At 44.1% G+C, this 26,937-nt stretch overlaps 1 protein-coding gene across 1 annotated transcript in view; it reads right to left on the bottom strand.

The window, feature by feature from the left end:
• Nucleotides 1–23,655, bottom strand: part of LOC144105238 (ovochymase-2-like) — a 161,285-nt gene extending 137,630 nt beyond the window's left edge. The window contains exons 1-2 of the mRNA XM_077638384.1: nt 23,577–23,655; nt 23,127–23,163 (exon numbers count right to left, since the gene is read on the bottom strand). Coding sequence (XP_077494510.1) covers nt 23,127–23,163; nt 23,577–23,630 — 91 coding nt within the window. The 5' untranslated portion in view covers nt 23,631–23,655. The remainder of the gene's footprint in view (nt 1–23,126; nt 23,164–23,576) is intronic.
• Nucleotides 23,656–26,937: the final 3,282 nt, after the last annotated feature.

Below are 26,937 nucleotides of genomic sequence, written 5' to 3' on the forward strand. Positions count from 1 at the left end.
GAGCGCCGGAAATTTTGACCCTCTTTGAAAAAAAGTTAGATGGGCGGATGAGATTAAGAAGTTTGCTACGTAGGTTGGCCACGGATGGCACAGGGCAGGGTTAATTGAGAGATATGGGAGAGGTGCTTGTCCTGCAATGGACGTAGTCAGTCTGGTGGGGATAATGATGAAGATGAAGAAGAAAGGCAGCGCTAGTCCACTGAACAGCCGCTTCACGGACGTAGAGGAAGTCACATTCGTAATCCTTCCAGAAAGGGGCGCAGACAAACTGCCAGTTCTGCTGTTTTCTGGACACACGTTGGCGCACATAGATTGTATATTCAGAAAAACTTTGCGCACATGAACACGGAACGGGAGGAGGAAATACGCACGCACACACTTCACTTTATTCACCTTAAAGACCCCCTCAGGGGGTATTACATAAGGGGTGGGTTAACATATTCATCAACAAGTACAATTCTTTTCCTCGAAATATAATTGCTTACAGCATCTGGAAATACAGACGGCTGTGTGATGGCAGCGATATCGGTGGAGAGGGAATTTCAGTCGACAACAGTTCGGCGGAAAAAATGAGCCTGAAAAAGTTTAAGTACGGGACAAAGGGCGGGCAATCTGAAACGGATGGGCAGTGCGGGGAGATATGTGGTTCGGATGAGTAATATAGGGTCGTTGATTTAAAGAGCTATGGAAAAATTTGTGGAGGAAACAGAGGCTGGCGATATGGCAGCAGGCTGCGAGGTTTTCAAGACCTGAATTCTTCTTCAGAGCTGAAAGGCGGGTGGTATACGAACATGCAGAGTGAACGGAACGAATGGCGTGGTTATGTACTGATTCGAGTCCATTTGTTAGGTACGCATGCATGGCGTGGGCTCCAGATTGGGCTGGCGTACTCAAGTTTGGGCCTGATGAAGGTTTTACAAGCGAGAAGCTTCACGTGTTGCGGCGCATGACGAAGATGACGCTTCATGACTCCTAGAGATCTGTTACCAGATGGTATGATTGTGGTAATGTGCGTTCGCCAAGAAAGGTCGCTGCGGAGGGTGATACCAAGATACCTAAAGGACTCGACGCTTTCTATAAAAGAGTTAGCAACTGCATAGGAAAAATAAGGGGGTTGCGTTCACGACGAAAGGAAACGAGTTTGTATTTGTGAGCATTTAGCGTCATTAGCCAGAGGTCACCATTTGGGGACGTTGTTAAGGTTGTTTTGAACGGCCATTTGATCAGAAAGGTCAGTAGCAGTGCGTTAGATTGCGCAGTCATCGGTGTAGATACGAATTTTACATGACAAATGTGAAGCTAGATCATTAATATATATTAGAAACAAGAGTGAGCCGAGCACAGATCCCTGAGGGACGCCAGATGTAACAGGGAGAGCGCTGGAGCGGTGGTTGTTAATAGAAACGAACTGAGGGCGGTTAGCAAGAATTTTTTTAATCCATTCCTGAATATTAGGGTGAAAATTTAAAAGAACGAGTTTTAGTATTAGGCTCTGGTGAGGTACCTTGTCAAATGCCTTCGTGAAATCTAAACATAACGCATCGGTCCGCAGGTTACGGTCAAGGATAGCATGCACGTATTGAGTGAAGATTGCCAGTTGGGTTTCGCAGGAGAGCCCCCTACGAAACCCGTGTTGAGCCGGATCAAGGAAGTTGTTTGAATCTGGAAAGTTTATGATATGGGAATAGATGACATGTTCTATGATTTTACAAGCACGCTAATTAGGGAGATGGACGATAATTTAACGGAGAATCCTTTTTACCTGATTTGTGGGCCAGGATGACCCTCCCTACCTTGAAGTCGTCCGGTAAGGTTCCTGTCGACAGCGATTGCAAAAACCAATGAGAGATATGCCAGAAATGTGTTTTGTGTTTTTCAGTACTTTTGAGTTGATTTCATCCACTTCAGCGGCCGACGAAAGTTTAATTTTGTCGATAAAGTTTTCGATACCCTGCGCTGGGATTTCGATGGGCGACATTCCTGGCAGCGGTAGAGTACACGGAGTGGGCAATGTTTAGGCAGTTTCGTCTCTGAAAACAGATACAAACGCGCTGTTAAATATCTTGGCACATTCAGTATCACTGGCATCCTCGCCTGCGGCATTCCTTTGTGCTATGGTGTCGGTTGCTTGCGGATTTATTATTTTGCAAAACCTTCTTGGGTTATTCGTTAGGATTGTTGGTACATCAGTTTGCAAAAATGCTTGTTTGGCGCAGCGAATTGCATTGTAATACATGTCCTCGGCTTGATAGTACCGATCCCATGCATCTGCGCCTGCGCTCCGTTTCGCTGCACTATAAAGTCGTTTTTTGCTTCTTTCTAATCTCTTAAGATTGTGTGAAAACCACTGTATTTGGTGGTTTCCACGAATACTGATAGAGGGAATAAATTTGTCAGTTCTGCGATCTTCTTTTTGAAAATTGGCCAGTTATCAGCGACGAGCCGGTGATGAAATGTGGATTGAAAATTAGGCGGGAATGCTTCTAGCTCGTTGTTGATATTTTGTAATTGCCTTTGTTGTATAGACGGATGGTTTTCTTGAACGTTTAGCTTGATATGAGAGAGAACTTGAACATGGCATGAATAACCTTATGATCACTGATTTCGCGCAGGTAAGTCATCGATGATAAGCTTTCAGGGTTGTTGGCGAGTATTAAGTCCAGAATATTTGAAGATCCGTGAGCGACGCGTGTCGGTTCGAGCACCATTTGCATCAGGTTAAAATTTAAGCATACATCTACAAATTCTCTTGCTTCAGGGTTACCAGCATTTAGTGGGCCTACGTTTTGCCAGTCGATGCCAGGGTAGTTAAAATCGCCTAGGAGAACAATTTTCGCAGCAGGGTGTATCTTAGTAATCTAGACAAGTGCATCCTTCAGGATAAGCGCGAATCATGGGTTGCCGTAGGGGGCCCCGCAGCAGAGGTCAAGTAGAACTGTTTCCGGTGGAGGGAAACATTTGAACCACAACATTTCTAGATCTGAAGTAATGTTAACTTGGGAACATGGTATTTGGTTGGTAATGGCAATAAGGACACGTCCTCCGTGTGTGCATTGACGATCGTTGCGGTAAATGTTGAAATTTGTCAATTCTTTCAGAATTTCGTTATCGGTCAGGTCGTTTGTACGCCATATTTCAGTTGAGATTAATACAACCTTTGTCCGTAAAGTTCCGAGACTGAGTCCATTAAAAAAAGGCGTTTAGCACTGAAATAAATTGTGCAGAACCACTTAGAAATAGTCATACGAAATAGTCTCCCTTGCAGTCTATACACAGCTTCCAACGCTTCTTGAGGTCTAGGAAGCAATTGGAAAACGGTTCTTTTGGCACGGCTGTCAGTTGCTTTGTCGTGGCGTCTTGAATAGCATCCACGCTCTCCATCCAGTGACCTTTTAGGGCTCTCTTCACAAGACGAAACAGGACAAAATCACATGGGGAGAGGTAAGGCGAGTATGGCAGATGGGGAAGTACAGTAATGCTGTGCTTGGTGAGAAATTTTGCCACGCTGAGAGCAGTGTGCGACCTTGCGTTATGGTGGAGAAGGCTCCATTGTGCAGAGGCCCATAAGTCAGGGCGATGGCGCCGCAGTGCATCAGGCATGTGTTAGAGCATGTGGATATAAAGCTCCTGATTCACCGTCCGCCCTTGTGGGACGAACTCGTGATGTATGACACCTTTGGGATCACAAAAAATCGTCTTTTTTTGGTCTTCTGTCGCCGAGCCTTTCTCGACGCCGGAGAGATTGTGGACCGCCATTTGGCAACCTGCCTTTTTGTTTGAGGGTCGTATTGAAAACACCATTTTTCGTCTTCAGCAATCATGCTGTCGACGAATGCAGCATCCATCTCTGCTTCAGAGAGCAATTCAGCCCTGACTGATATCCGCGTGCCCTTCTGGTTCTGTGCGAGGGAGTGCGGCACAAGTCTGGCATTGAGCTTTCGTTTCCCCAAGTTGTCACGCAAAGTTTGATGGCATGTTCTCTTACTAATGTTGAGAGCATCTCATAGCATGCGGACTGTAATGGTACGGTCTTGCTGTAAGATTTCCATGATCCGAGGCACATTGTTTTCATTCCGTGAGGTTCAAGGGCGCCCCTGCCTTGTGTCGTCCTCTACCAGCGTTCTCCCCGAAACGGACCTCTTGTGCACCTCGAAAACTCACACCCGCGATAATGTCTCGTTGCCGTAAGCGTCACGAAGGAGTTCATACGTCTGTGCGGCTGTCTTGCCAAGCTTCACACACAATTTTATGTTTACACGCTGTTCGAGGTGGACGTCGATCTCTCCACATTCATGGATGGATGGATGGATGGATGGATGGATGGATGGATGGATGGATGGATGGATGGATGGATGGATGGATGGATGGATGGATGGATGGATGGATGGATGGATGGATGGATGGATGGATGGATGGACGGACGGATGGATGGACGGACGGACGGACGGACGGACGGACGGACGGACGGACGGACGGACGGACGGACGGACGGACGGACGGACGGACAGACAGACGGACGGACGGACAGATGGATGGAAGGATAGATGGATGGATAAGGCTGAACCCTTTAAATCGATGCCACTGGATGGATGGATGGATGGATGGATACGGCTGAACCCTTTACACCGGGCGGTGGCTCAAGCCACCTAGCCATGTCTTGTGAAATTTTACTCCTGTCTTGCTCTTAGCCACCAATCAGATAACCTTCGCTTGGTTACTTCTAACCTCTTAAAATCCACTTTCCCTTCACTATCCCTAAACCCCAATGCCTTGGGTAAGTCAGCCCCGCTGCCTTCCACTGTAGGGTGAAGCCCTTTACAGAAAAGTATCAAGTGTTCAGCTGTTTCCTCCTCCTCTCCGCACGCAATGCACAAAGTGTCTATCTCCTGGTACCTGACTCTATACGTCTTAGTCCGCAAAACTCCAGTCCTGGCCTCAAACAACAAAGAACTTCCCCTACAATTATCATAGATATTTTCTTTGACAATTTCCTGTTTAAAGGTCCGGTATGTTTCTAGTGCCGATTTCGTCAGCATCCCTGTTTTCCACAAAGCTCTCTCTGTTCCTTTAACCTTTTTCTTAACTGATAATTGCTGATTTGCCCCCTTACTGCTGTCCAGATATTTGCTTGTCAATTTTCTAGTTCGCTCTCTCCATTTCGTGTCAACATTCTTTATATACAGGTATCAGAAAACTTTCCTAGCCCACCGCTTTGCCTCCATCCTTCTCAATCGTTCCTCAAATGCTATCTTACTGCTAGCCTCTCTGCTCTCGAAAGACGCCCATCCCATATCACCCTGTACCCCCTGATTTTGTGTATTGCCATGTGCTCCCAAAGCTAACCTCCCTACTCCCCGTTGCCTAATTTCCAGCCTTGCTTGAACATCTGGCCTCATACACAGGACCGCCTTCCCGAAGGTCAGGCTAGGGACCATCACCCCTTTCCAGATCCCTCTTACCACCTCATACCTATTGTAATTCCAGAGTGCCCTATTTTTCATGACAGCTGCATTCCTACTAGCTTTATTCATTACATATTTTTCATGCTCTCTCAGATACTCAACACTGTTATTTATCCACACCCCAAGATACTTGTACTCATTCACTACTTTTAGCACAAACTCCTGTATTCTATGCTCGCCGCCCTCTTCATTAAATGTCATGACTGCAGATTTTTCCTTACTATACTTGAAGCCTAATCTATCTCCCTCTGTACTGCATATGTCTAACAACTTCTGCAGGTCTTCCTTGTTGTCAGCCATTATCACTATATCGTCCGCATATATTAGTCCCGGTAATGTCTGTTTAATCAATTCCCCTTGCTTGAAAAAAGATAGGTTGAAACCTAGTCCGCTCCCCTCTAGCTTGGCCTCCAAACCTTGCAGGTACAACATGAACAACAAAGGGGACAGAGGACATCCTTGTCTAAGCATCCGCTGTATCTCTACAGGCCCTGATACATTTTTTTCCCATTTTATGAGCACTCTGTTACCTCTATATATATCTTTTAAAAGATTAAATACTCCATTTTCCACATCCAATCTGCCCAATATGTCCCACAAATGCTCCTGAGTAACGTTGTCATAGGCTCCCCTAATATCCAGAAATGCTAGCAATAAGGGCCTATGTTCCTTTTCCGCAATTTCTATACACTGTGTCAATGAAAATAGATTGTCCTCCAACCTCCTTTGTTTCCGGAACCCATTCTGTAGTTCCCCTAACACCCCCTCGTTCTCCACCCAAGCCTGCAGTCTATCCTTTATAATTTGCATCACCACCCTGTAAACCACAGATGTCACTCTTATGGGGCGATAGTTACTTACGTCTGCTTTGTCCCTCTTTCCCTTATATATCATGTTCATTCTACTTAATCGCCATTCATCGGGGACTTTCTCATCCACTATCATTTTGTTCACTACCTGTATTAATGTTTGCTTGGATTTTGGTCCTAACTTCTTTATCAACATAATCGGGATACCATCTGGTCCTGTTGATGTGCCACTAGGAACCTTCTTCTCTGCCCTTTCCCACTCTCCTTGCTCAAGTGAAGCTATTGCTGTAACCGGTCTATCCTCCTTCGATAAATTATGTACCACGTGCTTTGCTGAAAATTTTTCCGTCATCCTTGTTCCTATGTGTTTTATTGCTTCATCCCCTTCTAGTCGAATACCCTCATCTGTAACAATAAACCTTTGTTCTAGCCTAGTTTTATTACTCATTGCATTTAGATGTTTGCAGAATTTTTGGGCTGCTTTTCTATCCTTTTTATTTACTTTTGACATCCATTGGGCACCCTTTCTTCTAATTTTCTCATTAATCAAATAACATGCGTCCCTTCTACACTTTATGAAGGTATCCCATTTTCTGTCTACTTCGGGTTTTGGTTCCCCCCTCTTCTTGGAATATCTGTGTTCCCTGGATGCTTCCTTGCGCTTTTCTATTGCCCTCTTGACCTCCTCATCCCACCAACTCTTGGGTTTGTATCTTTTCCCTTTTAGCTTTACTCGCACCTTAGCTAGCTCTAGCTCCAGTAATCGAGTTAATTTGGTATAAGTCCATTCTGTTTCACTATCCTCAAAAATTACTTTCTCGATTTGTTTGGCTGCTACTTCCAATTGCTTTTCTGAGTAAAAATTTTCCCCTGATTGTTTATCTTGATTCAGTCCTACATTGCTTTTTCTTCTGAAGCTCAGCTTAATACGCTTGTGGTCACTACCTAGACTTCTGGAACCATCTTCATCTATGCTCATTACCCCTAATCTGTTATACATCCACTGTGACATTAGTGCATAATCTATCGTCGAGTGCAGACTCCCCGCCTCCCATGTTATGAGCCCTTCACACTTCTCGGTGCTGTTGCATACAACTAAATCATGCCTGTCACACATGTCCTGCAGCATGCTTCCTGTCGAATCCGTGTACCCATCCAGGTCTCCTATGTGTGCATTCATGTCGCCTAATATAATTACCTCGCCCTTTCCTCCTAGCTCATCAATGTCGCTTGCAATACACTCTAACATTTTCCTGTTTTCCTCTTTGGCATTAACCGCTGTCCACAGGTATACAAAGCCAAGGAGTGTTTGCTTGCCTGCCACTGTTCCTTTTAGCCATAAATGTTCCCTGCATCCCAGTCTAACCCTTTGAAAATTCATACTTTTATGAATGAATGCCCCAATTCCACCTCCCTTTCTGCTGCCCTCTGTTCTATTGCAATATTCCCATGCGTAGTCTGGGTTACAAGGTGGTTGCTCCATGTCTCTAAGATGTGTTTCCACTAAACCATATACCATTAATTCCTCCTGTCTTAACTGTTTTTCTATTTCCTCCCATTTCAGTCTATTCTTCCACCTTGCATGTTAATGAAACCTATATCTGAATTAACTTGGCCCTGGCGCTTGCGTCTCTTTCTTCCCCTATGGTTCCATTGTCCGTTTGATCTGAATTCTTCCTTCTCTACACTGGTTCCTTCAGAGCTCTGGGTCCCCCAAAAAAAGCTGTTGCCTGGCGACCTATCCTACTACCCACCTTCTTGCCAGTGGCACCACCGTAGTGGATGCCATCCTGTGCAAAAGGGTGGGGCCTAACCTCGTACACTTCCCTGTTGACCTCCATCACCTCGTATCTTAGTCGTCGACTCAATAGCCTAATTACCCGATTAGTCTCCACGACCCTCCTTTCCGTTTCGCGAGCCTGCCTCTGGACCTCTGGGATTGTGCATATGGTCACATGCACACTCTCAGAGGCCTCTCTAAGCCTACGCATCCCCACCTCCAACTGCGTCTCAAGATTCTGGCTCCTCCCCTGCAGTACATCATTGAGACCAGCATGGATGACCACAGGGTGTTCGCCATCAATGCTGCCCACCACCACCTCCCGGGCTCTGGCCATTGCATCCACCATGCACTTTCCCGACTGAGCCTCCACCTGCACCCGCCTGTCTGCCTTCACTGCCGTCAGAACGCCTCCCTCAACCCTCGCTACATTCGAGTCCCCGACCACCAGAACTCTCCTGCGCCCCAAACGTTCGCTTCCTAATTCCATCTGTTGGCCTCCGGATCGCTCTAGCTGACTCTCCTGCCGCTGTAAGCTATTGTCGCGAGTTTCCATGCCCGCTTTAACCTTTTTCATTTCGTTCTCATTTTTCTCACTCAATGCTCGCTGCACTACAGCACTGTACGATCGACGAGCCTCGTCCCCCTCCTGACACTTCTCCGAACTGGGGTGCCCAGCCGGCCGCGACCTGAGCGCTTCAACCTGTTTTTCTAGCTGGGTCCGCTTTTCCCGCTCTTTTTTAATCTCGCCCACCATTCGCTTCAACAGGGCGGCATTATTCTCCTCCTTTTTAATCAAATCGGCGACCTGAGCTTCCAGCTTAATCCGTGCCTCTCGTTCGACCTGCCGGTCCGCATTAAGTGCATTAAACCCAGCTTCCCATTCCCCTTTTAACGCATGAACGGCGTCCCCAAACCGCTTGCACATCTTACACACGAAGCTAGCCTCATCCGCCTCGGCTAAGCTCCCGAACCCTGTCTCATCTAAATAACACCAACGGTCGCACTGCAAGCTACATGTAGTGCCATCTAGCGGATGCCACAGCAACTAACATAAATATCCCTGGTTAGCCCGAAAAGATGTCATGGCGATACACATACACACCAACATTTGTTTTGGGGGATCGTTTGTAGAAAAGAAAATAAATCAGTCTCGAAACTTTATGACAATAGTTGTATGTTGCTGCCTGAAGATGAGAGGAGATTCGACAATGTTCAGTTCAGTTCAGTTTATTACCTTAAATGTCCCCCGGAGGGGCATTACATAAGGGGTGGGTTTTATACATACAGTAATACACATGATAAATAATTATTGGCAAAAATGGTCGTACAAAAGTTGCAAAAACGAAAATGGGCAGGCAGTAGCAACGATTTCGTGGGGAAGACCGTTCCAGTCGGTGGCGGTTCGGAAGAAAAATGAGGCAGTGAAGGTGGTAGTCCGAGCGCGTGGGCGCGCAACTTGAAGTGGATGGCTGGTTCGATAAGATATGCGTGCTGCTGCTGTGATGTATGGCGCTTGATTAAGGGATGAGAAAAAGAGCTTGTGGTACAGTGAGAGGCTGGAAATGCGACGTCGACATAAAAGCGTTGATAAACCTGATTCTGTTTTAGAGATGAAACGCTGATGTTATACGAGTACGATGCATGAATAAATCTAACAGCGCGATTTTGAACTGATTCTAATGCGTTGGCGAGATATGCTTAGTGCGGGTTCCAGATGGGCGACGCGTATTCAAGTTTTGGCCTAACAAGTGATTTATAAGCTAGTAATTTTACATGTGCTGGAGCGTTTCTAAGATTGCGTTTCAGAAAGCCTAAGGTTTTGTTAGCTGCGGAGATAATGTTAGTGACGTGTGTGCTCCAACACAAATCATGAGATAGGTTACTCCTAGGTATTTGTAAGACTGCACCAGTTCTAGGGGTGTGTTAAGAATTTTGTAAGGGAAGGAAAAGGGACTGCGCCGGCGGGAGAAGGACATGCATTTACATTTGTTGGCATTTAGCGTCATTAGTGAATTATTTGCACCATTCTGAAACACTGTTTAGATCGTTCTGGAGAGCAGATTGGTCAGATGTGTTATTGATAGTGCGGTAAATGACGCAGTCATCTGCGGACATGCGTATATTAGAAGAAGTACGCTGAGGTAAATCATTAATGTATATTAAAACCAACAGAGGACCAAGGACAGATACTTGGGGCACGCCGGAAGTTACTGGGAGGGGGATAGATAAATTGTTGACCAAGACCATTTGCGTACGATTAGATAAAAATTCCTGTATCCATATTATAACGTTAGGGTCCAGGTTTAGCAGTTGAAGTTTTAGTAGCAAGCGCTGGTGAGATACTTTATTAAAGGCATTCGCGAAATCCAGATAGATTGTGTCAGTTTGCACATTAGTGTCAATGTTAGTATGCAAGTCATGAACAAAAAGAGCTAACTGGGTTTCACAAGAGAAACCTTTGTGGAATCCGTGCTGCGAGGGATGAAAAAAGCCGTTACAGTCTAAGAAAGAAATAATTTGAGAGTAGATGACATGTTCCATGATTTTGCATGGCACGCTCGTTAGTGAGATAGGTAGATAATTTAATGGAGAGTTTCCGTTACCTGTTTTGTAGACTGGAACGACTTTCCCACTTTCCAGTCATCCGGCATGGTTCCTGAAGAAATTGACTGGGAGAACAGCAATGACAAATATGAAGCAACCGTGTGTCTCGTATTCCATAGAACTTTAGAGTTAATACCATCAATGCCAAAAGATGATGATAGCTTTGTCTTCTGTATTATGGATGAAATTCCGTCTTCATAAAATGTGATGCTTGGCATTGTACTTTCCATATGGACAGAAGGAAGAGAAAAGGGTGTTGCCATTTCTTTTGTGAAAACCGTAGCAAATGCGGAATTGAAAGAGTCAGCACAGTCAGTATCGGTAATCGTTTCCTGTAAATCATTTGTAAGAGTAATAGCGCGTGTTGGGTGAGGGTTTATTACTTGCCAAAACTGTCTTGGGTTAGTACGTAACAAATTTGAAAGTGTAGTAGCATAAAATGAACGTTTTGCGCTGCGGATCGCAGTCAAATATTCATCTTCGGCTTCGTCGTAGGTTTGCCATCGAAGTGAGCTGTCGTTGTTTTTAGCCGCCCGATAGAGACGCTTTTTTATTTTCTAGTCTTTTTAAGGGTTTAGTGAACCATGGTTTTTGGTTGCTGGTGCGGATTTTGACAGTTGGTATATATTTATTAGCCAAATCATTTAACTTATTCTTAAACATTGTCCAGTTTTCCTGCATCGATTGACCGTGATATGCAGCTTCGAACGCGGGGAAGAAGGCATCAAGTTCATGATTTATCGCGCCATAATTGCCTTTTTCTTAAAGTGTTATAGTTTTCTTTCTAGTCTTATTTGGTGTTACAGGAAAAGCGAAGGTGGCATGAATGATATTATGGTCACTAATTCTTTGCAGATATGTAATAGAAACGAGGGCATCGGGGTTTTTAGTCAGACTAAGATACAGAATGGTTTCACACTCAGGCGTGACGCGCGTTGGCTATGAAACTAACTGTGTTAAATTAAAGTTAAAACAGATGTCAATGAAGTTCCTTTTCTCGGCGGGACCTATTATTGCGGAAGCTGGGAGGTTACCCCAGTCAATGTTTGGGAAGTTAAAATCCCCGAAAAGAAGAATGGAGGCATTTGGGTAGCTTGTTATGAGTTGAATTAAGTTATTGTTGAGTTCGTTGCAAAAGTCGGGAGTGGTATGGGGAGGCCTGTAGCAGACTCCCAGTAGAACTGTTTTTGGTGATGCGCGACACAGTAACCACATTATTTCGAGCTTAGATTTTACGTTTACCACAGTACACATAATTTGCTGATGAACTGCGATGAGTACGCCACCGCCCCTTGATCCTTCGCGGTCAGTTCGATAGACTTGAAAGTTGATAGACTTCGCGCATTGGAAGGAAACCGCGTATTTGGCATAGATTATCGATAAAGATTAACTCGACGGGTAGCCTGTGGTTGCTTGTGCGCGATCCGCCGGCGACATGATTCCTCTGCGATTTCTTTCACGGTCTGTGTGTCTTGGTTAAACATATAGCGTTTGGGTCCCATGTGCAGCGTTTTATGTCGAATAGAAAGGGGTCCTGACTTTGTTCTGGTGAAAGCCACAAAGTGTTTTCGGGCATTTCGGGCAGGTCGAGAGAAATCGTCGCCTATATAGAAATTTCTATCTTTAAGCTTAGGGCCATTGGAAAGAATGACCACTTTGGTTTTGAAAGCAGACAGCTTCACTATAGGAGAACTGAGGAATGGGCGAGTTGGTTGTGATCCATTGCATTAAGAACCAGCGCTAAAAACACACACAGAGGACGAGACGAGACACACAAAGGAGCTGAAGGTGTGTCTCGTCTCGTCCTCTGTGTGTGTTTTCAGCGCTGGTTCTTAATGCAAAGCTCCACTATTACTGATCTTTGGCGGTCAGTGCTGTGACGGCCAAGGCGGTGGGCGCGCTCTATGTCTTTAGGGTCGATTACGAGGTTCGAGCTATCAAGGCAGCGCTGGATTATTATTTTTTCTGAATGGTGATAGGAGTATTTTTCGTTTGGGTCGGAAACTCCATATAATACTAGATTGTTTCTTCTTGAGGGGTTCTCGAGATCATCCAGACGGGTGTCTATCTCGGAAAGCTGGTGGGTCGTTCTAGCAGTGTTATTTTGGAGTGTTGCGATTTCCGTTCGCAGGGTACTAATTACCTCTAATTGGGTTTCAAGTTCGCAATTTGTTTGCTTAGGGTAGATATTGTTTTATCTGTTGCTAGTAGTTGGTTTTTAAGGCCTTCGACTTCGGATATAAGTTTTGACTGACCAGCGCTCAACTTTTGCAGTTCGGCTAAAACAGCATCAGTATTATGTGGTCCCGGTTTTCCTTCAACATCGCCCGATACTATCAGTAAAGCACGAATCACATTGATACATTCAACAGCAAGGCAGAAGCAGCACCGTGGGCTCAGCAGTTGCACCAGACAATAATTTCTAGCTTTCCTAGGAAAAGGAGCATATGGACCACCGACCTGCATGACGAAGGTAAACGGAACCACGCACTGTCGCCTATGTTGCCCTTGGATTAAAAATACGGCTTCAAATCAGGCCACAGAAGTCTTCCCGAAAACTCACACCAGACTTTGTTAGATGTTAATTCAGACTTCTTGTGAGTGCGGTGATTTGACGATATATGAAGCAGTCTGGAGGAAAGTACTCATTCAAGCGCATGCAGTCTGTCTGCGTGTATTTATATATTTTTTTAATTTTAATACCTACAGCACCCTTCCGGGTATTAGTGTAGGGGGCGGGAAGAAAAAAACAATATGAGTGCGCAGATGATGTGTTACAAATTCAGCTGCAAATTGCAAGGCATGAACCAAGCAGTGAAAAATGAAACGATACGTATAGACGTTTTCTTGATATTTCCGTCACTTAATCACACTGTACCATGGCAAGTGGAAAAATAGGCATGAGAAGTTGAAACCAATGCTAAAACCCATTAAAAAAGATTATTGTTCCGATCCTGGATAAAAGAAGGGGTACCGGAAACTATTTCTCCAGGCAAACCGTTCCACTCATGTATTGTCTTAGGGAAGAAGCTCTTCTTAAATACGTTTATCCGGCAAGCATATTCACGCACTTTTCGGGAATGGTCCGTTCGTGCAGATACATATGTTGGTTTCTTTAGATATCTTTATCGGTGCCTGTTCTAGAGTAAAAGATATTATAAAATAGCGACAAGCGCAGGTATTTTCTTCTCGTTTCAAGCAGAAGCCACCCCAGGTTTTTTGAAATATGGCGAGATCTTTTCCAAAAATCAAGCTTACCTGACGCAAAGCGAGCAGCACGTCCTGTACGCGTTCAAGTTTTGCAGTTTTGCACTGGGTTGGCGGATCCAAATACTGCAAGCGTACTCAAGAAGTGGACGTACATTTTACAGAAAAAATCTTTCCTTTAGCTTAGTTGGTGCCTGGTTAATGTTTCGTCTCAGGAAATTTAACATTTAACTAGCCTTCAAAGTTATGCTATGTATATGAGCATTCCATGGCAATTTGGCAGAGAATACAGCACCCAAATATTTTAATTCTTTTGCAACCGACAGACAGTTCCATTCATGACATTATTGGTAAGCAATTGGCTGTTTTGTAGTTGTAAACCGCACGAGATTTCATTCGAACAAACTAAGAGACATCTTCAGGCCTGAAACCACAAGATAACGGAGTCCAGCTTGTTCTGTAAATGTTGACAGTCTGCCACGCTGGTGATTTCGCGGTAGATACAGCAATCATCCGCGTACAATCGAACACGGGTAGTGGTACGGTCAGTAAGGACACTGATATAAATCAAGAAAGGTAGAGGGCCCAAAACTTACCACTGTGGGACACCAGATAATACAGACACACTTGATGAGCACTCACCGACCAGAACCACGCACTTTTCATTCAGACAGGTATGCTTGAATCCATGCTAAGAGACTGGCCGGTATATTAAGAAGGGATATTTTGTATAACAGGAGTGCCTGACAAACGAAATCAAATGCCTTCCGAAAATCTAAAAATATACAGTCAACCTGCGTACCTAAGTTAAATGAGGCTGCAATATCGTGACTAAATTTAATTAATTGCGTATCAAAAGAAAACCCAGCCCTAAAACCGTGGTGCGTTGGTGAATAGAAGTTATTACTCTGTAGGTGATTAATTAGCTTAGTGTAAATGACATGCTCTAGGGGTTGATTACTACGCTTGTTAATGAAATGTGTCGGTAGTTACGTCTTACGTTCTTGTCGCCGCTCTTATGGATCGGAATTATGGTTGCATTCTTCCAGTCAGAGTGTAAAAATTCTTGCTCAGTGTGTCTGTATTAGCAACCACCAGTAATCCTTACTTCCAATATCTCGTGGTGTACCACAGGGGAGTGTATTAGGCCCGCTTCTGTTTAACTTATACCTAAATGACATAGTTCATATTAACAACAGTGTACAATTCAATATATATGCTGATCACAGTACTGCGCTTATTTCTAGTAATGATCCCAATGCCCTTGTGTCACATTGTAATGATGTACTTGAAAAATTGTCTGTCTGGTCCCAATTAAATCGCATAGAAATAAACACCCAGAAAACGAAAGCTATTTTATTTCGAGCAAGAAATAAGAAATTCATTCTAGAAAATTCCCTAATATTCAAGATAAAAATATTGACCTTGTCGATACTAACAAAATTCTCGATGTCTATTTTTCGTGCCATTTGAGTTTGCACACTCATGTCAACTATGTTGCAAGGAAAATCTCTTCAGTGACTGGAGCTATGTCGCGATGTCGTACTATTCTGCCGGAAGAAGTTAAACTTCAGTTATATAACGCATTATTCGCCCCGCACGTGAGCTACTGCAGTTTGGTGTGGGCAAGCTCCACAAGAGCAAATATTGAGAAGATAATAGTTCTGCAAAAAGGTACCTTCGCTATTTAGCCAATATTGATCATCACTCTACGACAAGACATCTCTTTGCAAAATACAAAATTATTAGTTTTGACTATCACTATGAACACCGATTGCTACATGCTTTCTATTTTTCTCAGCACGACAGCCAGAGTTTCCTTCGTTCGATGGCATTGCTGCAATCTAGAGCTACTCCTTCTTTAACTCGAATTTCCGAACCCTGGTTAGTCCCATACTTTCGCACTCAGTATAAATTGCAATCATTAAAACACAATATGCCGGTCTTATTAAATCAACACAAAGAGGTAGCCTTCAAATCCCTAAAAGAGCTACGAGTACACTTTTCTCAATTGTAATTGATAAGAATCTATTGTTGCGATAAGTCATGCAGCAGGTCTGTATTTTCTGATGCCTTCTGCTACTCAGTGTTTGTAATTAATGTTAGCGTACTCTGCCACCAATGTCTGCTGCCGCTTTGTAAACGGCTCCAGGGCTGCAGTCAAGTTGTAGGCAGAAACGTTTAGCCCTGGAGACCGTCCAGTTTCCTGGCGAATAAAGAACTGAATTGAATTGAATTGGTTTCAAAGAGTAGTACTAAAAATGGAGCAGTAGCTAACACGCAGTACTTGAGCCGAAAATTTGATATGCCATCTGGACCAGGGCAAAATTTACATTAATCTTCTGCAGTAAAGACACGATACCACATTCGGAAAATGATACTTCATTCTTTTTTGTTAAGCTGGGAACGCTTTGTGAAGCGGCGACGGCGGACGCAGGTTGTGAGAAAGCAGATTTAAAAAATGAATTAAAACTTTCAGCTTTTGCTTTTTTTGTCGAAATTGTAGTTTGTACCATCCATAACATCTGGAATAGCCTGCCTGGTACTTTTCTGGTTTTCGAGGTATTACCACAATTCCTTTGGGTTGGATTTAAGTTTATCGCCTGGATTGGAAAGGTACGTATTATGGGATCTTGGCTTTTCTTTTGCAATGACCCTGCGCAGCTTTTTCATTTGTGAGCGCAACTTTAGGTCAGGAAATTGACAATACTTACGAAACAATATTATTTTTTTGTTTATCAACGTGCGAAGTTCTCTTGTTAGCCATGGCGTACCGCTACGGCACTGGCGGAAATTGCACGCGAAGGGATGAAGGTTTGTGTTAACGATAGTAGTTTTGTTTTGAATAAATACCATAACCCATTAATATCAGGGCGTGAGATATGTTATCGGGAGTGGGGAAGAAATGCTTCAAGTTCGGCGGGCAATGAGGTGTAGGCGTCTTTTTCGTAAAAGAACATCTTGCGTGGTTCTGAAGTGCGGCAGGTTTGGGCTGTACAAGGTAGTTTGGGGACAACCACATCATGATCAGTGATCCCGGGCAATGTGAGAGTATTTGATATAAGATCCCAGTAATTATAGAAAACTAAGTCCAGTACATCTGCGGTAGTACTGCTCGTGCGAGTGGGAGTGTTTACAAACTGTAGCATAGAATGGGCAGCAACCACTTCCTGGAAAACAGTGTACAGTAGGGATGCATTTTTAAGTACAGGCTTCAACGAGGACCAATCTATGTTCGGCAGGTCAAAGTCGCCTGCGAGTATTATATATGTTCTTTGTAAACTTAAAAATATATTGCTCAACTCAAACAGAGGTTGGGGACTGCTAGAACCGGGTGATCTGTAAAACGAACCAACTGCAAGAGAGCTGCCGTTTTTTAGAAGAATTTTGCAACACACTGTTTCACAGGATTCGGTTTCAATGTCTGTCGGCATGCTAAGTATACTGTCATGGATAAGAACAAATACACCACCGCCGTGCACGCTGCGGTCTTGGCTATAAACGACATAATTGCGCAGAAATATTTCGTTGTCATTGACTGCATCGTCCAGCCAAGATTCCGCTTCTAAGACAACATGCGGCTTCGATGATTCGATGAGTGAAGCGAATTCTATCGTTTTATTTTTTATACTGCGACAATTTACAGTAAAAAATACTAGGTCATGATCATTACTTACTCTTATTTTGCGGTAGGGGGCATTCTGTAATGCCTACGAAGCAAATAGATCCACATTGTCGGCTTGACTGTCGAATATCAAAGTTTAGTTGCGCATTTTCAGATTGTTGAAGTTAATCTTAAATTGGCCGCCACGTTTCTGAGCAACCTGAAATTGTTTTGTAGCGATAGGTACATTACTTTAGCATTTCTAGCCTTCAGCGTGGCGGCGCCGCCACGCTGTCACGTGTCATGATGTCATGTGGTTGATCACATGGTGCGAAGCAGCTGACGGCGGCGTGGCGCCTTGGCTGATCACGTGGTTGGTCGCGTGACCAATTTCCACTCAGCCAGCTGTAGCTACCACGTCACTCCATGTTTAACGAGAGCTAAACCACCGACAATTTTTTGCCTATCAAGTCGTATTTTTCTTGTGTAGTCCTCACTTAGTGCAAAATCTGTTCCTTTAAGCTTTCAGGCCGTAGACAGCACCCGTTGTTTGTCTTTAAGCGATGAGAATTTTACAATCAGTGGTCTTTGTTTCATTAGGGAAAAATTACCAATTCTGTGCGCCCTTTCAATGTCTTCAGGACCAATTCTGGCGTTCACTTGTTGCGAGCAAAAATAAAACGATTTCTGCTCAGAGTCACCCCATGATTCATTCAAGGTGTCCTGAATTCCACAAAAGAATAAATTGTTCCTTCTGCATCGGTTTTCCAAGTCATCTTGGCAGTCCTGAAATTTGATACAGGTGACAGCAAGACCTGAAGGAAGTTTCGTTGCGTCGTCCTTTATAGTAAGTACGCTGTCTGCCATAGAATCAATTTTTCCTGCTAATTACAGCAACTTTTGCTCCAGAACTTGCTGTTCAGTACGAATGGCTCGAATTACTTCGAGAATTGTTTATTGTGCTTGTTGCATTGACAGCATTGTCATAATCACATCGAACATCTGTTTTCCTTGTTGAGCTGACAGGGCTCAAGGGTTTGTTCAATATTCTCTGAAAGCAGTAATAGCCTGCGAATAGTAAGCGCGCATGACAGACACGGCATAATCATCAAGAAAAAAGTGGATGGTGAGTGTGGATCTGGCACCAGTTTTCTAAATGGACTACCGCTAGCAGGACGATAAAAATAACCAACCTGAAGACAGACCAAGCATGATTCTCTGGCTGCCATGTCGGTGCCAGATCCCAAAATGGGCGTTTGTTGCAGCTGCTTCTGTAGACATGCGGTGAAGTGCAGTATCCCAGGTTGCCAGCAAAGATGATAGCTGAAGGGCGACAGCAGCGCAGCTACGTACATCGAGCGGTGAGCGGTAGTCCCAGAAATGAAGGAAGAGTCGGGCAGAATTCTTCCGCAATGAAAACGTACAGGAATACGACTTCGATACAAAACTAGAAAGAGCCACCATCATCTGCACAAGCAGAAGAAAGACCAAGCATGAATCTCTGGCTGCCATGTCGATGTCAGATCCCAAACTGGGCGTTTGTTGCAGCTGCTTATGTAGATATGCGGTGAAGTGTAGTGTCCTAGGTTGCCAGCAAAGAAGATGATAGCTGAAGGGCGACAGCAGCGCAGCCGATCGAGCGGTGGGCGGTAGTCCCAGTATGACGGAGAAGCTGGGCAGAATTCATCCGCAATGCAAACGTACAGGAATACGATTTCGATCCGAAACTAGAAAGAGCCACCGTCATCTGCACAAGCTGAAGAAAGGCCAAGCATGAATCTCCTCTGCCTGCCATGTCGGTGTCAGATCCCAAACTGGGCGTTTGTTGCAGCTGGTTATGTAGATATGCGGTCAAGTGTAGTGTCCTAGGTTGCCAACAAAGAAGATGATAGCTGAAGGGCGACAGCAGCGCAGCCACATCGAGTGGTCGGTGGTAGTCCCAGTATGACGGAGAAGCCGGGCAGTATTCATCCGCAATGCAAACGTACAGGAATACGGCTTCGACCCAAAACTAGAAAGAGCCACCGTCATCTGCACAAGCTGAAGAAAGACCAAGCATGAATCTCTGGCTGCCATGTCGGTGTCAGGTCCCAAACTGGGCGTTTGTTGCAGCTGCTTATGTAGATATGCGGTGAAGTGTAGTGTCCTAGGTTGCCAGCAAAGAAGATGATAGCTGAAGGGCGACAGCAGCGCAGCCACATCGAGTGGTGGGCGGTAGTCCCAGTATGACGGAGAAGCCGGGCAGTATTCATCCGCAATGCAAACGTACAGGAATACGGCTTCGACCCAAAACTAGAAAGTGCCACCGTCATCTGCACAAGCAGAAGAAAGACCAAGCATGAATCTCTGGCTGCCATGTCGGTGTCAGGTCCCAAACTGGGCGTTTGTTGCAGCTGATTATGTAGATATGCGGTGAAGTGTAGTGTCCTAGGTTGCCAGCAAAGAAGATGATAGGTGAAGGGCGACAGCAGCGCAGCCACATTGAGTGGTGTGCGGTACACACTAAACAAATTCTCACCCTTAAGGGTGCAAATCAGCTGTCCCCAGACGAACACCCTTTTGGGTGCTAAAAAAGGGTGCAGAGATCAGCAGCCTTCAGAAAGGGTGCACAACATGAAAGTTTGGAGGGCGCGCATCTGTCCAAGGCTTTTGATTCATGGGTGGATCAATGTGGAGCACCCTTCCAACATGCATTCGTAAAGGTGTTATAAAAAAATAGTAACCATTAATGAGGGTGCAACCACTACATCCTCTAAAGTATCATTAAGTGCAACCTTTCTTAAGGGTGCTGATCTCTGCACCCTTTTTTAGCACCGAACAATTGGAAAAGGGTGTTAGTCTGGGGACAGCTGATTTACACCCTAAAGGGTGAGAAATTATTTACTGTGTAGTCCCAGTATGACGGAGAAGCCGGGAAGAGTTCATCCGCAATGCAAACGTACAGGAATACGACTTCGATCCAAAACTAGAAAGAGCCAACGTCATCTGCACAAGCTGAAGAAAGACCAAGCATGAATCTCTGGCTGCCACGTCGGTGCCAGATCCCCACGGGCCAAGTGTGATACCTCATTTGCACGGTTATGGGGCTCTCCTGGGGGCCCTGCGCCGCTTCGCTGGAGTGGTGGCTGTTGCTGGCCGCACGCTTTTCTTGCTTTGCATACACTCAACCACGCAAACGCAAGACCAAAGCGTCGCCGATAAAAGGAGGAGCATGGACTCAATGTGCAGCAAAAAGTAATTTGCTATTAATTAATTACGTTCCGTGAAATTACTGCTCCAAAGTAATTAAGCTTACTAGTTTACCAGCCCAGAAATGTAAAGAAATTCATTAAGAAACAAAAAAAAATTCATTTACTGTAATTTGATTACAAAAAATTAATTACTGTCATGTATGCCTGACACTGAGTCTGAAGAACGCATGAGTCTCCTTATTCGTGATTAGCTGGACGTCACCATTGATCAGCAAAAAATCGCAAGAGCCCATCGTCTTGACTGTCACTCCAGCAAGGATGTCGGATCATTAATGTTGTAATGAGGGAGAAATTACTCATTGGCATCCACCCAAGTGCAGCCATACGGCTACAAAGGAAAGCTATACAGCTTTTTTTTGTATCCGCACGGCTGCGCTTGGGTGGATGCCATTGAGTAATTACTTATTACGAATTTAAAAATTCCTTACAAAGCTACTCCACCTTGAGGGCTTCGCCTGAACATTTGACCAACGCCTAATAATGTTAAACCCACTTTCCATATTAAAAAGGAAGGTATCCTGAGGAACGCCCATATACTAAAAGACACTTACTGCATCATAGAAGTCTTTAAGCGCTCTGCCTCTAACGCACGAAACATCTAATTTTCGCGACAGAAAAATCTGTTAAATACGCACTGCACTTAAAAACACTGCACGCAAACTCGAAACGTTACACCTTCGAGGACAACGCAGAGTGATCGGTTAGTTGGTACGACACAGTGGTACGACAGAGTGGTACAACAGGAGGGCAGATGAAGCGAGTCACAGCGCTGTGCCTGGTCTCTGCTTCCAAGTCAGCCGAGTTGGTCATGCCATTCCACCTGTCACAGCACCCTATGTGTGGACACGGAGCCCTTCAAGCCCCTGTTCGCTATATATTCAACCTTTAAACCACGGAATTATTTTCTACTAAGCTGGCATATTTGTTTTCACAGTTTTTCAGGTTAACCGGTTAATCCTTTTTAGCACCCATCATACCTGAACATGATTCAGACTCCCCATCCTTATATCCTTTTTTGTTTCTTCTGTCTGCGTCCTGTGTTGTCTATTTTGCGCATCACCTTTAATCAAAACTCTATGTCCTCTTACCCATCACCAGGCCTTCCTCTCTGAAGCGAAGGCCCTAAACACAGCCACTGATCAACGCTTGGCACAGATGAAGACAAGTATTGTTGTCTATACGATGGCAAGGACGCCGAGGCCCTCCCCTTCCTTGTCTACTTTGTGTGTGTCAGAGACTATCTGCCTTCCCTCCCTCAATCATGGACTTTAATATAGCCCGATGTTGCACCGAAATGTGCGCAAACGTGAAGGTGTACATTTATTTCGGAGGACAAAACGCTGGGCGACTTGGTTAGAGAATGGCCAAGAAAATGAAAAAAAAAAGATGCCCTGCCAGAGAATTGAGATAATTCGCAGAGAAGAAGTGCGGACATCGCGTACGTTCACGGTGTTGCGCATGTTTTGAAGAGGGCTGGTGATAGATACAGGGCGCAATCGATTTGAAAGCTGAAGATAAGCTGAAAAGGATATGCCCTGCTGTGAGCATGCGGTCGAGTAATATAGATAACGGCATCAGGAGCGGGTGCAGTGTTTGCCATGATGTGGCTTGTTGCTCTGCATGGAAGGGGTTATGTACAAAAGTCATCTTTCCTGGGGCAGGATATACGTAGGGAAAACTAGGTGCCTGAAAGAACACCTGGATTGGCTGAGGAAACCATCTCTAATGTTGTTCTGCATAGTCGAGGCCGCAAGGTTGTCAGCCAGATTTGAAAGGCACGCGAATAGTAAAGAGAAGTCGGAACAAAGTTTCACGTGATGCGGCAGAACCATTTTCTATCGTTGAAGGCGACGAAGAGTGTGTAGCAAGGCCTTCGTCAACCTGCATACGTGATTGCGGTCGTACAATCTTTGCTTGCAAGGCACGACTGACTACGACTGGGCATTGTACCGTCTTCAATCAATCAATCATTTTTTTTTATTCAGACATGAACTTGTGTTTCTGTTTGCAAAGCTGGGACACGTGTAAAGGTATCTCGCTGGTAGCGGCCGAAACCGTTCATGGCCCCCTTTTAACCTTCCGGAAGGTTCATTGATTGTTCTCGTTTCTCTGCAGATATATTGTTGTTTCTGTATAAAACTTTCAATTGTCAGTCAGCGCCGTGTTTGTCTTGCCTCGACCTTTGTCTGCGTCTTTCAAGCTTCTGCGGTATGAATACTTGTCCCAAGGAACGGCGAATCGTCGCCATCGATAGCAACCTACGTTCGACAGAAATGTGACACCACCTGCCATTTTTCCTACCAGCATCAAAACGAAACAGTCTTTTTAGCCGATATAGTGCCGTCCTGAACATAATCGTTTATAAGAGCGCTAATATTTGAAAATGATGATGACTGCAATACTTACCTTCTGAATTGATTTCTGAAAGTTTTGAGGATTGAGTCTGGAAAAAAACGGATAATTTTAATTTTGAATATCAGATGCTTTTCCCCACTGAAGGAGATATTAATTACTGCTTTATTGCAACTCTTAATGCTATGGGAGCAACTGTACATTTGAGAGCAGGAAATATGTCTACAGCAGCTCCGTAAGTAATGTAAATCATTAGAGTTCGCCGTTATGAAGACTGTTTTAAAGCACTGCGCCTACGAAAAAGTCATAAATAGTCCTAAAAGTCATAAAGAAGTCATAAACGTTTAGGGCTATATAAAATTTATAAATAATGTTCGTCTTAGCCGAGTTTTTAACCGCTTCTTTCATGATCCTCTATTAAACGCACTACTACAACGGATGCACATTTTTGAAAGTTACTTAACTTTCATCTTAACTTGAAAGTTAAGATGAAATTTTACTAACCTTTTGGAAACAACAAAGGACAGTGCTTACGACCGTGATAGCCCACCGCGCCATCCTGTGGTCTGTCGTTTCGCGGTCTCGCAAGCACCCCAGAAATAGGGAAGGAAACGTTTAGGCAAGAAGCTTTAAGAGCGGTCTTTGCGTGCTAAACGGTGCTGCGGTTGGAATAAAAACTTCTGACATGTATCAATGAGGCAGTGTCAGAGGAAAAAAGATAGTTTGGGTTACTTTTCCGAATATCTGTCAGAATGAATGAGCTGGCAATTCAATAACCACGCGTCTTAATATCTTGATACGTTTTAGGTGGAAAGCGTGTCCGTGATCACTAGCCTTTACATGCAGGCACTCTGGGTCAAAGCGACTATTCAGTTTCAGTGTTCACATCAGTTTTCCGCCACAGCTTTGCTATGAGGGTTGCCGAAGGAGATTAGAAAGATTTTGCGCCCCAAGCAGGGTAGACGGTCTTGCACATAGTCTGCAACTAATGTGCCTATTCGTAGCAACGAAAAAAAAAAGAAGAAAAATTGCATACTTGCTACAATGAATTGCAGCGGCCGCATGAGACTCATAAACGCTCGGATGGACGAGCTGATATAGGTTTTCCATATGCTTGCGTTGTGTGCTGCTTTGGAAACGTAGTTGTATACAGATGCAAAGGCCGACTTATGTCAATCGACAAGGCGTACTCATTTCCCGATATCAGGAAATGTACATACTGTCCTCTATTATGCAGACAGTGAGTTAGGCGAAGCTGAGGTGTTGTGTTTGTCATTCGAGATAATACTGTAATCTGAGACTGTTTGCGGTCTGTGCTGCACAGCGAACACAACTGCCAAGCTGCATCGTGAGATCAAGCAGTCGACATACATATCACCAGCCATAACACGCCACACAAAACATCATATTGATCTACTGGCGCACTACTGTGCTCAGGTACATTTAAATCTTTTTTTCCTCGCACAGCATCGGACAGGAACGATGTTTTAGTGAGAGCTACGTAGTGGGATAAAAATTTGTATGTGTGGCTTGCTTGCTCTCAATTTGTTCATTAGTGTTTTTTATGCATCTTAATGAACTTGTGCTTGGACGCAATGGGTCGCGTTATGTACTAAATCAATAAATAGAAAAATAGTTGAATAAATAAATAAGAGAAAGAAAGAAAAACGACTTAGAGAAATAAGTAAGAAATTAGATGTATTATCCGCTTTAGAAAACTAAATAGCGTCTTGCCACAGTGAAGATTCCTGCAAGAATAAAATGATTGACAATCTAGAAAAACGGATAGACGATTTGGAAACCCGCAGCAGACGATCGAACCTAATAGTGTATGGCTTAGAGGAAGTAAAAGGAGAGAATATAGAAACCCGCGAGCAGGCTTTTAATAAAACAATTATAGAGGACACTCTTGGGCTCGACCAGGTCGACATAGAACGAATCAAAAGATTAGGAAGACCGCAGAACAACAAGCATCGACCGGTTATATTTAAACTATTAGACTCGCGATAAAAGACAGCTATATTGAAAAACGGTCACAAACTAAAAGAAACGCGATTCTGTATTGGCGCAGATTTTGCGCCTAGAATTTGTGGTGTCAGAAAAAACCTTTGGGTGAGTGCGAAAGAAGAGTACGAAAAGAAAGAAAAGGTATCCTTAGTGTGTGACAAGTTGTTTATCAACGGCCGTTCATACGTCTGGGACTATGAAAAAAGGAAGCTTGTGCCACTGAATGAAAATTATGGGAACAATGACCAAGTACCTTTAAAAAAACGAACTAAGCCCACCAGTTACTCGACACGCACACCGTCAAGGACTTGACGATTATAAATATAAATGCTAGCAGCATTATAAATAAAGTCCAATCCCTCGAGAACATCCTGCTTGAACATGAACATAAACCGACATCGGCGGTCATAAGCACTCGAAGTTCTCTTTACGGCAATGAAGTACAATGTGAAGATACATGATCAAATAAAACTTTTCGTTGCCTTCATGTGAATGCATGGTCTGCACTGAACAAAACGGCCGATCATGAGTATTTGTTTAATCAACTATATATTTTTGAAGTGCTTATGATTACAGAAACCTGGTACTCCTGCGATAAAGAACTAATTAGTATGCCCAGTTGCAACTCTCACTTCATGAACAGGTCTTCAGGCCGTGGTGGTGGTGTTTGTGCTTTGGTAAAAATTGTATAAGCTGTGATCTTGTGCCAGAATTCTGTTGTGTCACAGCCGACTACGAAATGCTGTGCTTAAAGTTTGACGGTACTATTATTGCGGCTTGCTACCGGCCTCCTGATGGCCACACAGCAAAATTCATTTCCTTCATTGACCTCTTTTTAACTTTTGTGAACAATAATGGTTTCAGTGATATTTTAGGTGGAGATTTTATTACAAACCTGCTTTCTGATAATAGCGCGGAAAAAAAAACATTTATTCTAGTACTCTCAGCAAATGGCTGCGTATTAACGGGGCACCTACAAGGGTTACTATTCGTACAGAATTCCTCATTGACCTTTTTATTACACATTTTGAAGAAGAAAGCTTCATTGTCCTCTGTCATTCAATATGACCTTAGCGACCATTTTCCGATTTTTCTCGGAGTGAAAACACATATTAAAAGCAAGGTATTCCTATTGGGTCGAGCGTAGTTCCTGTGTTGTGCAAATATCTTTATCTAGTTTTGAAAATGTGTTACACAACAGCCTGAACACTGGCGCTCGGGTTGTTAAAGTTTTTAAATATGCTGATGATTTTTTAATCTTTTTAAAGCTAACCCCTCTTGACAGCGTCGAATCGGCAGCCAATAATATTTTGTCGATCTTTCAGCACACTTCCACTAACCTGAGCTTCACTCATGAGATGCCACTTCATGACAACATCCGGGTTTTAGACTTGCTTCTGACCTTTTCTAATGATGGCCACGTTTGCTGGAAATACGCTCCTCGAACTAAGAAAGCCCATCTACCCTACACCACATCACACTCAAAACTAGTGAGAAGGGGTATAGCCAATCTCTGTCCAGGAAATCCCGTGCGAAAAAGCCGCCCCCACGTAATGCAAAACATAATATTTGAGCAAACTGATCGTCTCCGGTCAGCCGGTTACCCCGAACAGGTCCTAGTCTCAGTTGCTGAGTCACTGTCACGTAAGCTTGAGTTACAGCACGCACCCCACAACGAAGAAGTGTCGCGTCAGCATTTGGGGCCTGCTGTTATTCCCTACATGCACAAGGTCTCGCCTGGTATCAAAAAGGTGGCAATGAAATACGGTGAGAACGTTGTGTTTACAGCTCCCACAAAACTTTCGACATTACGTTCTCGTACCTCTGCGAAGACCACAAGGAAAGATTGTAAAGTCAA

The sequence above is a fragment of the Amblyomma americanum genome, chromosome 9, assembly GCF_052857255.1.
Source record: "Amblyomma americanum isolate KBUSLIRL-KWMA chromosome 9, ASM5285725v1, whole genome shotgun sequence".
NCBI classification, from domain to species: Eukaryota; Metazoa; Arthropoda; class Arachnida; order Ixodida; family Ixodidae; genus Amblyomma; species Amblyomma americanum.